General features: G+C 46.8%; 1 protein-coding gene across 2 annotated transcripts in view; it reads right to left on the reverse strand.

Moving 5' to 3' along the window:
- Positions 1-1,387: 1,387 nt before the first annotated feature.
- The window catches only part of mcu (mitochondrial calcium uniporter), a 53,070-nt gene continuing 41,975 nt past the window's right edge, over positions 1,388-12,482 (reverse strand). For both annotated transcript variants that reach the window (XM_076018844.1, XM_076018842.1), the window contains exons 3-9: positions 9,203-9,266; positions 7,797-7,967; positions 7,370-7,474; positions 7,110-7,270; positions 5,833-6,036; positions 4,680-4,796; positions 1,388-4,584 (exon numbers count right to left, since the gene is read on the reverse strand). In XM_076018844.1, coding sequence (XP_075874959.1) covers positions 4,504-4,584; positions 4,680-4,796; positions 5,833-6,036; positions 7,110-7,270; positions 7,370-7,474; positions 7,797-7,967; positions 9,203-9,266 — 903 coding nt within the window. In that variant the 3' untranslated portion in view covers positions 1,388-4,503. The remainder of the gene's footprint in view (positions 4,585-4,679; positions 4,797-5,832; positions 6,037-7,109; positions 7,271-7,369; positions 7,475-7,796; positions 7,968-9,202; positions 9,267-12,482) is intronic.

Raw genomic sequence — 12,482 nt, forward strand, 5'->3', positions numbered from 1 at the left:
TTAAGGAACAAAACAAACAGGGTAGATACTGCTGAAGCTGCACTTTGTGTGAGGGAGAAGACTACGCTCTCCTTTTCTATTTTCATTAATGAGTCCAACCTACATCAGGCCACCTGTCGCTGTAAATACCAGAATGCCACATGAGTCGTATTTGTAGAAGCATTAAATAATAAGGGTAAAAAAAACAACAGTGGTTAAAATCCGAATATTTTAAGAAATAAAACATTTGGATTCAGAATTACACAATAAATGTTTTAAATCAAGAAACATGCATGAGGTTTTAGCCTGAATCTCTAGTTTCAGAATTCTTATCATGACTATAATATTTACTTGCCTCTGGATTTGTCAGGACACAGAGGGAAACAATTTAATTTGCAACAGCGTGGAACACAGCCAATCAATCTCCTTAGTGTTCTGCTGAAGTGGCTCTGAGGCGATGTTGAGGTCTGCAGACTGGGGACCTACAGCAGACCCTCGCTCAGGACGCGCCGTGCCGCGATCACATCCAGCTTATTAATTGACCGGCTGCTACTGGAGCAAGAAAATGGATAAAGCTGCCCGAACTAACCTTACGCTGGCAGTTTTTGTTCGTCACATGTAATTAAATCAATGAAGACATTAATCCGCAAGGGTTGTTAGTGGAAATGAAGTAGAACAAGGCTTTCTCCCGCCCGTAATTGCTCCTGGAAATGAGGGTCTGATGGAACTCCAGCTTGCAAGCCGCTGTTGTACAGACGGTGGCAACAGGGCGGTTCTTTAGGCAAACAATACTGACTCACGAGTCTGTATATGCACTGGAGTTGTACGTATTGGATTGTCTTCTCTTTCAAATTGATCTTAGTTTAAATCTATGCTGATCAATGCCTTGACTGAAGACACCATGAGAGGCAGATAATGGGACAGATCGCTTTTGTAGATTTTTGCCCAGTCATGACGGAAATGGAAACGACAGCAGGATGGCAACAAACGTCTTTTTTTTTTGAGAGAGAGAGAAAGAGAAAGAAGTCAGTCAGCCTGCCGTCAGCCTGAGCTGCTCTTCCTGATGAACAACAAACCTCCACCGGACCACGGGCTCCAAAAACTGGATAAGGATTTTATTGGTAATTGAATTACATATCTCTTTTATACATATTTCATAAATGATACAGGATTTTTACATTTTTATTTTTTATTTTTTTGCCAACATTACAGCATCATTTCAACAGAAGAAACCAAAAAAGGCAACCAAAACGAACAAACTCGAGATGAGAATGGAACACGAGGTTGTTTCAATCGTCAACTCTGATTCGCTTTTCAGGCGTTTTCGAACACAAATGATTCTTAAAGCAAACCAACAAGGGATTTCTCAAAACAAACACACGTTCAGAACACAAAAGAAACATTAAAAAAAAAAAAAAAAATGCTGAGGCTGTATGAAAATAACAGAAGGGGCGAGAACTTTTCCACCCGATATGCTAACACAGTGCGCCAGACGCTAGTCCGCGGGATGTTGAAAGGTCAAGGTCGAGCGGGTTTCTTGTTTCTTGGTGCACCGAGGATGGACGGCGCGTTTCCGTTCTTCCACGCACACTGGGGCGGGAGGTTCATGGGACTAAACAAGGTCTTAATGGAGGTTCGAGCAGTTGGTTGGCTCGGATTGTAGTCAGATTTTGGCAGGGCCTCTTATTCAGACGCAGCCCCGTCCACCCACCGCCCCTTTTATTACTAGGAATCTCTACAAACAGCGTCCTTAAATTATCTTTGCAACTTTGTTACTTTTTTTTTCTTTATAAATCACCTTTTTTTATTTTCATATAATTTCTCATGTAAACATACATTCATGCAACACCCTCTTTATAATAAAGTTTTTCCTATATTTGATATATTTCGCTTTGAACAGAACAAAAACAAAGCCAAACAGAAACGGATGAACGAGGGAATGGAACCAAGGCAACATACGGTGGATGATATGAAAGAAAGCAGGAGGTGATGAGTGGGGTGGGGGTAGTGGTGGTGGAGGTGGAGGTGGAGGTGGGGGGGGGGGGCTGGACAGCAGACAGGGGCCTCCGTTCGTTCTCACATCTCGCAGAACGCCTCCAGGGAAATGCTGTTGCTTGGCGTGTGCGTGCGTGTGTGTGTGGTCAAGTAAAAAATACTTTCAACCTAATGACGGTAATGGAACTAGAGGTGAGAGACAATGACTTTTTCACCGCAATTTACGCGGCTTTCGAGCGCAGCGATCAAAGCGTCTTCAGACACACAGCGTCACGTACCCTGTCCTGCGAGAAGGAGGCAACCGAAATCCCCTTCACATATCGCTGCTGTAATGCAAAAAAAAAGACACGCTTCTCCTCGGAGATCCAGCACTCACGGCGACAGATCAAACTAATCCTGCTGTGAGATCTTGTGATTTTGGCTTGCTGTCACCAAAATGCACAAAACCAGAGTTTTGCTGTCAGGCCATCGTGCTTCCCGTCCACGGCGTCTGTGAGTGGCTTTGGAACGTATGAGGCGCCGCTGATCCTAAAGCTGAGGAGGTTTATCTAGTGCGAGCACCCCCGAGGGAAAAGGGGGGGGGGAAGAAAAACCAACGAAAAACACAGAATGACAACAGAAAAGATATGGCTTCTATAACCTCGTCGGGTTGGGTGGAGTGGGGGGGTGGGGGGAGGGGGGAGGGAGTGAGACTTCAGCTAGATGTGGCAAAAAGGAAAAGTGTCAGTTTAAATACGAAACTGCAATAATGCTCCTACACATTCACAAAGTTCTACTAAGGGCATACCACAGCATGCAGTCTACCCTGCCTTGCCATCACGGGAGCAGGGGGCATTACAGCAACAGTGGGGGGGGAAGAAAACTTCACATGGGGATGGAAGGGAGAAAAAAAAAGGGAAAATAAATGAAAGGCCTCGGCGAATTGGAATGCTGGCGCTTTGCTTCACATGCGCACTATTTTGTCAGAAGTTGTTTCTCGGGATGCCTTTAAAAAAAAAAAAAGAAATGAAACAACACGCTGAAATTTTTTTTTTTTCTCTCCACGGCTCCAGCAACGTCCAGTTAGAAATATTTATCCGGCCTGTGGCTTTGCTTTTTTTTTTAGTTTTAGTTTTTTTTTAGATCCGCGGCCATCAGGCTGAACATCTGAAGCCCTTCCGTGTGTGAAGCGTTCCAGCAGCAGTCTCCGTGCTCTCGACACGATTGCTGAGGTCAAGCGAGGCTTAAACCGTGGAGATGTTCTGCAAAAAAAAAAAAAAAAAAAAAGAAAGAAATAAAAAATACTGAAAGAAATCAAAGGCGTGTTCGCTCTGGGTGATTTTGTTGTTGTTGTTGTTGTTGTTGTTGTTGCTGCTTTTTTGCGCATGTTGGGGTGTCCCGTCGCAAACCGAGTCTCTGATGAAAATGACGTGTGAAGAGTTCCTCCCCCCCGACTGAAAAGGAAACTAGCCTCTGGTCATCTGTTTATTTGATTGTATACATATATCTTTATAGTCTTCTCATAACAAATATACTATGGCTTTCAAAATAAAAAGTGCCAAAATATTATTATTATTCTGTTTTTTGGAATAAAAGAACACACAGTGATGTTTGCTGTTGTTGTCGGTAGTAACTTCCTTACTGGCGGAAAACGGACCGGGTCGCTACAGGACGTCAACAGGAAGAGGAAACGAGGTGTTGTCAAGCTTTTATCTTTGCGGGTTTCGACGGCCGTCCCTCATTGGTGGGTTGAGGGGACAGGTGGTGGTGGTGGTGGGTAGGGGGAGAGGGGGAGGGGGGGGTCAGCCACGGGAACGGCTCCCGCCGTCCCCTGAGGTGGTGGCGCTGCATCCAGGACTTCCTTTGTAAACTTGGATGATGGAGATTTTTTTTTTGTTGGCCCCCCCTCCCCCTCCTACAGCCTGGACGCCCCCTAGAGGAGCTGCATGTGCGTGGACAGTCTGACAGAGGCAGCGGGAGCACGCTGCTGTCCACGGGCCCCAGTGTCCCCTTGCACACACACATACACGCGCGCACGCACACACACACACACACACACACACCAAATGATAACTTCCCACTTCGGCCTGGAGTCAAGAGGTGGGATAGTTCCTGTTTGCCGCTCCGGTGGACATGAGGCGTGTCCGTAGTGCCAAGTTATTATTCCGTCATCAACACCGCTGTCCTTTCTCCTCGTCTTCTCCTTCCCGACTGCTGTGAGAGTCTTTTCAGTTCTCGCCGTTCTCCGCCTTTTCATTTTTCACCATTCCCACTGGAGTTTTCAGTCAGGAAAAGTTGGTGGCGGGGGAGGGAAAAAGAACAGAAGAAAAGGAGAAATAAAAAGCCTCCCACAGTTGAGCTGAGCATGGGACTTCCTGTGTGGGAGGGGGTGAGAGAGAAACTGGGGGGGGGGGGGGCTTAAGGTAGGAGGGGGAGGGGGGGACAGTGTTGGACGGCAGGAGGAAGGAGAGGGTGTGTTTTTTTTTTTTTTTTTCAGAGGGTGGGAAGGGTTGGGGGGAGGAGAGAGGGAGGGAGGGGTCACACCTCCCATCAATCTTTACTGGCAGTGAGCTGCTGAACTGGGAGCTGGAGCTGGAGCGGGTCCCGGAGACGCTTCAGATCCAACTCCACCTGGAGAGGGAGGAGGACGGGGGAGGGGAGGGAGAGGGAAACGTGAGAGGCGAAAAGAGGAGGAAGACGCGACGCGAGCTAGCGAGCTAGCGTACCACAGCGATGTCGTCCTTTAGCTTGTTGTATTTCTCAATGTCGAAGCGTGTCCTCTTCACCCCCTTGTGAAAGAAGAGCAGGTACTGTCTGTCTCTGGCGTCGGGGTAAATGTACTCCTGCAGAGGGACAGAGGGACACGGGGTGGGGAGGGTAAGGGGGGGGGGGACACTCAGTGAGAAGAGCCGCTCCATCAAAAACCTCCCACTGCGTCTCTGGTCCTCGACCCCGGTCACACCGCTGGATCCCCACATCACACAGACCTCTCATCCTTGGACACGCAGCCTTGAGGCGGTTTTTAAATGGTGCATTCAGGTGACACCGGGTGGACCCTCAGAAACAGAATTTATGCCAGGTGGTTTAAAAAGATTGTTTAGTCTTTATACCATTATGTTTTCTGGTAGTTCCTCTCAATATGGATTTGACTGTTTCAAAAATACGTGTGCAGTTTCATGTGCATTTTCTTGCCATCTGGATTTGTTCGCACACAAGGACAGTATTGGTTTAGTTGAATCAAAATTGACCAATTTCCAGCTCTTTATTTTTCATTCTTCACTCCAGCGGAGTAGCCTTGAATTATCATAAACATCTACAGATCTTCAAAAAATACAACCTGAAATATTTAGGCCTCTGTTTACAGAAACCCACTTCCATTTCATTCCCATTTTCTGCTAAAATGAAACTTTGATGGAACTTGAAGAAAAAAAGAAATGGGATGGTCCCAGAAGAGACAATATTGAGGTATCAGTGCCCTTTGTGACATCACAAAGAGTAGATTTCTAGAACTGAATGTTTTAGCATACACTTTTTTTGTAAAAAAAAAAAAAAAAGTGGAGCATTATTATTTATACTACTACTACTACTATTACTACTACTACTACTACTACTACTAATAATAATAATAATAATTATTATTATTTATAACTCCTTTACTGCAACCCTCAGCTGATCACAATTTTTAGAAGTTAGAGAAGTAAAGGTGGATTTTTCTCAATTCTATGGAGTTCCTTGACAGGCTACAGTCACATTATTGATGGGAAACAATGTCAAAGTGAAATTTTGCACCGCAGTCGACCCCCAAATGATGAGGATTAAAGACCCGCCTTTACAAACATCATGGCTGCTTCATCACAGCTTCCGGTCACGGTTGCGTACCTGGCGCGTGAGCACAAAGTAGGCGTACATGGCCATGGCCGTGCCGTAGGTGATGAAGTACGTGACGGGCTCCATGATGTCCCAGGAGTACTCCCACCAGGTGAGCCTGGCCAGGATGCCAAACTGGGTGGCCATGTACGCCATGCCGCCCCACAGCACCCAGGTGGTGCGTCGCTCCGCCTTCTTACTCAGCTCCTCCCTCACCTGCACAGACACACAGCCGGACAGAGAGACAGACAGGAGGTCACATGTGGAAGCATGTTTTCCACTGACCTGTATCTTGAGGACTTTATGGAAATCTAACAAAGAGAGCAGATTTCTCTGCATCTGCATAGTGAATGTATAAAATGAAATATAAAAAAATTGATATGATGGGATATGTGTAAAACATGTGTTTTAATGGTAATTGAAAATGAACCAAAGTATGACTACAAAATATCTGTCTTTGAAGTCCCAGGGTATGTATCTCTTTATTTAAATGACTTTGACAATGAAAAAAATGGATGGAACCTAGCTATTTCATTACTTACATAGTATTCAGGTAATTTCTTGGCCGGATTATCGGGTTCAATGGGCTGCATGTGGCCCCCAGGCTGTAGTTTGCCCGCCCCTGCTCTAAGGTATTTGTCTACTTTTTAATCAATAGGGCGAAACCTCCAACACATGTGTAAAGGTGAAAAAGACAAAGCGAAACGAATAAGCAACACAAAAACGCAAATTTTTCACCAGCAAATCTTTTCCGTACACACCAAGTGTGTCAATGTTTGGTTAAGAAGCGGCGGTTATAAACAGTTTTTTTGACCACGTTATTTAAGTTTCTGTTGCCATAAAAGATTTTTCATTTTCCTTTGGATGTGCTTATGATTTGGAAAGCTTTTCGGAACAGATTTAAACAAAAGAATAAAATATATGTTTTTTTTTTGTTTTTTTCCAATGCGCCGACCAAGAATGTCTGTTGGACAATTTGAAGGACTACTCCATCAACTGGCTCCACGATTGCAGAGGGAGAGAACAAATTATTGAAGTTTTGATGTCATTGACATGTCAACATCATTTTGTTTAGTTAGAGGTCCAGCCTTTCACCTTTTCGCCTCGCAAAATTCAATACAAGAGCGAAAAAAATCACTTTTTCACTCTGTGAAAAGTCGCTGCCGGTGTGGAAGGTTGCATTGACTTCAAAAGGTTTAAAAAAAAAAAACCCAGCAAATTATTCGCCTTGCAAATTCGCTCCCGGCGTGTAAGGACCTTTAGTCTGTACGAAAGAAGTTTAGCTAAACCTTCTCCAGGGGGCGAAGCTGAGAGTTGAGGTCCTCAAGTCGTCCAATCAGCTCCCGCTCTTTGCCTAGCTGGTGGTCCTCGATGCGCAGGGTGGTGTAGAGCTGCTGCACCAGGTACTTGACGTCGTTCAGCCTCTCCGCCTCCTCGTGCGGCAGCAGCTCTGAGGAGCAACCGCAACACAAACGCGGAGGTTTTAATTACATCCAAAAGGTGAAGTCCAAAGGACTTGGTCGCCGGCGGTACGGTGGCCCCTCCTCACCTCTCCTCGGTGGCCGCACATTGTGCGTGGTGTCGTTAATGACGAGCTTGAAGTCGTCCAGCAGCAGGATGTCGATGCCTGTGGAGGAGGCGACTCTCGCTCCGTCTGGAGAGGGAAGAGACACAAATGGGTACGGAGGCGGCGAGAGCCGGTCGCAATTAGGGGCCTCTCGCCGCGCGATTACCTTGAGAGGCAGGCAGAGGCAGGTGCACTTACGCAAAGAGTGAGATTGCAAAAAGTGCCGGTGATTCGCTTCTAATATAACACAGAGGGCTGAGAGGAAAAAAAATATCACTGGATTGCTCATGCATGCGTCAGGCTGCGTAGCCATGACCACGCTGGAGGGCATCCAAACACAGGAACGCTTGAACCCCCATGAAGGACTGGAGGAGATGCACTCGACGCCGCGCGGCACTCGCGCCGTTACCTGTGGAGTAGATGGCGACCCTGTCGATGCCTCTGTCTTCGGCCTGGAGCTGCTGCAGGAAAACTCCCACGCAGTCGCTGAGAGGCTTCAGGGTGAACTGGCAGCGCTCTCGCCTGGACGGCAGACTGACCGAGATCACCGGCAGCCCGTTCTGGTACACCACCGTCACCTCTGCAGCCGCCGGGGCGCGCCAGCAGACAGGAGAGAAGACCACGAGTCACACATGGAGGAAACTGTGGGAAGTTTTAGTAGCAACTGTGTCTATCATCTAAAGGCTTATCATTAGCAGATGAAAACACACCAGTTATTGCAATAGTTTTTTTTTTCCATTCCATGCCACGAAATTTTAGAAATATCGCGTTTATTTTGCAAAAAACTGTAATGGAAACACAGCTACTACTGGTTGAAAACTTGCTTCATTTTAACCTTTTTTTTTTTTAATGAGCACCTAATGCATAATTTTTCGATGTTGATTATTTTAATGGGAACAATTAAGAAAAGTTATTATTTTTCATCTTTTCAGAGGCAGCAAACTATTAAAATGGAACAACTGAACGTACCTTGAACTCAACATTTATTTTTGCACTTCTCAATTACTATTTACAGATAAGGCCAATTAATTTTGTCATTTTTATACTTATTCTGCAACTCCGCCGTGAGACTTCTTTTTCCTCCACTACAAAAATGAGCTCAGCAATCGGAACTATAGTGAACACTGACCATAATCTGCGATTGAACTCTATTGGCCTGTGGTCAAACTCAACCTCCGCAGCCGATGAACCCGACAACCTCTTGCTGCTGCACAGCATCACTGCAGTGAAGGAGCAGATCCAGGCTCACAACAGAGACGCTGAGGCGGCACTGCCGGGCACCTGCCTCGGTTCCCAGACTGTCTGAACCGCAGTGAAATGCACACAGAGGCGCTCGTGCAGTTTTTTCCCCACACACGCACATTCACACATCCTCATTCTGACATTTTTGAAACTCTTCCCCCCCTTGAGAGTCCGCCGCCGTGTTCCTGCTCCAGCTTCCTTTGTCACCCGCCTGCTCTCGCTGTCATCCATCACAGACGCGTCGCTTACGGAGCGAGAATCCCGCCGTCCTACAACGCCAGCTTTTGGACGTCACGACTAACTCAAATCAGCACGAACTGCAGCGCCGTCCCCCCCCGCCTCGCTCCTCCTCTCTCCACACAGGCAGATGCCCACCCTCACCCCCCACACCCCTACATCTTCCATATTAATGACTGCTGTTGCGCTCAAATCGCAGCGGGACTCTGTTGCCTGATTGGTGCAGGATTTCTCCAGGTGGCGAACTCTTTTAGACAGGAGCTGAGTCCCCCATCGCTCCATTTCTAATGACAATTTGAATAATGAAGTGGAAGGAGGTGAGTGCTGAGAACTTACCCTCTGCAGCAGTGGAGGAACACAACAGTCTCTGGCCGTGCCATGAGGGGGCGCACCTCCACACCTGCAAACAGGAAGGGGAGGGGAGAGAGGAGGACAAGCTGGTTAGTCCAGGGTCCAGGTGGACTTCCGCTGACATGTTCCTCCCACGCAATGTGGGCGCATGAGTTGCAACCTGGCATGACAAAATGGAACGTTTCCTTGTGGCCAACTACAATGCAAAATAGCAACATCTGTAGCATTGACGCTAATCTCTTAAGCATTATTATCAACTGCAGCTACTTCCTGGTTTTGATGCATGAAAAGATAAGTTGATTGGTGATAGAATTCAATGAAAATTCAATAGATAGATAGATAGATAGATAGATAGATAGATAGATATTCGGGATGCAAATTCTCGACTGATTCATTAATCGTTAGTCGATTGACCTTATCGATCGATTAATGATTAATTGATATGCTGCGATTTTTCCTGAGAACCTACATTTCACAATTAAAAATGTGTAAGGAACACATTATTTAACCCTTAAATAATGCTGAGGGTCAAATGTGACCAATTTTTACATTAGAGAACAGTAAAAACACCTTAATCATTTATCCTATGACTTTAAGTTGACTTCTAAGTTGTTTTAAGGTAACTTGTTCTAGGTATACACCAGGCCATTTAACAAAAAAAAACACCCTGTGTAAAAAATGTTCAATTAATTGTGACTAATTTAGTTTAATCGATTAAATTCTTAATCGACAATTAATCAATAATTGATTGTTAACATTCCTACAATATACAGTATGTATATGTATGTAAATATATATATGTATATATATATATATATACATACTGTATATATATTCTAAATGCTTGATGCATGCACAGAAAATTTCAGAAGTGAAATCTGTGTGACCCAGTTGCCAGTCAAAGGCCAGCAGAGCGAAGAACCAACTGTGTGAGAGGATGACACTAATTTGGAATACTGCATGAAACCATCCCGACTGGTTGTTTGCAAGGACAACTTCTTTTTCTTTTTAAGTCACAAAATGGCTTCCCCATCTGCTTACAGTTTGCAGACGTGTTCCCATAGGCAGACTGGAGCCACACCCACACACAGATCGAAGTGCAACTCGCCAGTCAGGGAAATGTTCCTGCGATGACGCATGAGAATACGCACACAGGGCTACTTCGGCACACACACACACACACACACACACAGGAAGGAACCAGGATTCAGGAGCGAGCAGCGCCACTCAGAGAGAGAGACAGAATGCAGCGTGAGCAGCAGCAGTGTGGCTGAGTACGAGTTCTCCAATTGTGTCACAGTGAGGGAGGGAGGGAGAGAGAGAGAGAGAAGGGGAGGGCAGCAAAGCTGGGGGAAACCCTTGTGTGCGTGTGTGGGTTTTTTTTTTTTCCTCCCTTCCTCTGTGGCAACTGTACGCTGTTCGCCCAGCAAGCTGGGAGTGTCCACGTGAGTCGCTCTGGTTTGCAGCCACGGAGCTCCTCACGTTGTCTGTCGAGCTGCGATCTGAAGCCTTTTAAGGCTCTGAGATTCTCTGCCGAGATTCCATTGGTAACACACACACACACACACACACACACACACACACACACAGAGTAGTACTGGGGTGGAGATGAGATGCCTGATATCAAGCAAAAAGAAGAAACCCCAAAACAACAAAAAAAAAACAGTCCCAGAGGGAGGAACAACAGACGTTTTTTACTGATTAAAGATTTATTTTTTTCGACGTGCACAAACAAAACCAGCCTCTTCGGCGCCGTAAACAAGCCGAGAAAGTCCTTGTGCGAGGCCCCCACAGCGCCCTGCGTCATTGTAAACATTCATTTTTTTGACTTTTAAAATTGTGTAAGCACTGCGCATCTTTCACCCTGCTATAGCTTTCCAAGCAGATGGCGCTCGACATCTGGCAGCCGTCAATAAGGCGCGCTGACTCCATACAAATGGTACAACATTCACACTCTCAATCACCCTCAACGAACCGAGCTGGGGATGCACAATGAGATGCAAAGCTCTCAAAAAAACAAAAAAACAAAAACTCCTTCTCTATGACACCTGGGGTGGTGGTGGTGGGGGGGGGGGGTGTTGGTTGACTGCTATCAGTTTCACCACCAGACTTCAAAAAAATCTGAGAAAATCTTTTGAGAAGCCAACTGTGCCATTTCTCCAAAACCACACCGTCCGCTGCCGACAAGGACGGCAGCCATAAATGTCCCGGCTGCCAATCAGCGAGTGTGACAGCCAATCACGGGTCCTCTGATGCGGCCGGTGGCCAAGGCCAGTCTGTCTGAAAGACGCGACAACTCAGAGGGGATGAATGTTTCGATTTGCAGAAATATCGACAGTTTGCTGCGGCGCGCCGGAGCGTGACTGACGTTAATTAGTGACGAGGCGCTAATCCGTCTGTTGTCAGGCCCCGGATCTCTGCTTGCAGCAGGACACAGACAGAGGGACAGCAAGAGCGAGAGAGAGAGAGAGAGAGAGAGAGAGAGAGAGGGAGAGAGTGCAATCTGCAGGCAACTACTGCAATGCTCAATAACCAGTCAATCAAGAGAGATTCCCATTAAGCGGCAACAAGAAAAGTCTCTTGCAGAGTTAAAAATCAGTTTTTTCTCAAAACTCCTCAAACTCACTGCGCATCTCACACATTGAACAATGCAAATATTTAATGCTGCTGTGAATGTGATCAGCTCAGACGCAGTTCCACTGCAGCACCATCACGCATAGGAAAGACTGCGTGTGTGTCACTCCAGAATCCCCGATTGCCGTCCCGCCGTGCCAAGCGCAGCCCGAGTGCGCTAGCAGTGATTGGGCTGCTGATCAGGTGACCTGCTGAGGAAGGCGTTTTGTCTGGCCCCGGAATAACTGCACCGTCTGCAGAGAGGAGAGCCGCCGCGCTGCTCCTACCACTCGTTCATTAGCGGCAGCTGTGCAACTCCAATCATTCCAGGGGCGGAGGAGATGTTGTTTTTTTTATTATTATTTCTTTCTCGCGGAGACCCAAGGCGCCGGTGCACGCACCCAGACACCGGCCAGCATCCTAGGCATGCGCAAATATGACTGTGGCGTGCATGTGTGTGCACGCCGATCCATCTGTGAGGCAACGTGTACATCTGAGTGAAGCTCGCTGGCTTTCGCAGGTGGCATGTGTGTGTGTTCGCGTGCGTGCGCGTCCGTCCGTCTGTTCGCCAGCCTGTTTGTCAGCACAGAGTTGCAGGGAGACGCTGCCACCGCCATCCTCCCAGCCACTCCTCCTCCTCCTCCTCCTCCCC

Source organism: Nelusetta ayraudi, unplaced genomic scaffold, assembly GCF_046127955.1.
Source record: "Nelusetta ayraudi isolate G7.1 ecotype Tasmania unplaced genomic scaffold, CSIRO-AGI_Nayr_v1 ptg000008l, whole genome shotgun sequence".
NCBI classification, from domain to species: domain Eukaryota; kingdom Metazoa; phylum Chordata; class Actinopteri; order Tetraodontiformes; family Monacanthidae; genus Nelusetta; species Nelusetta ayraudi.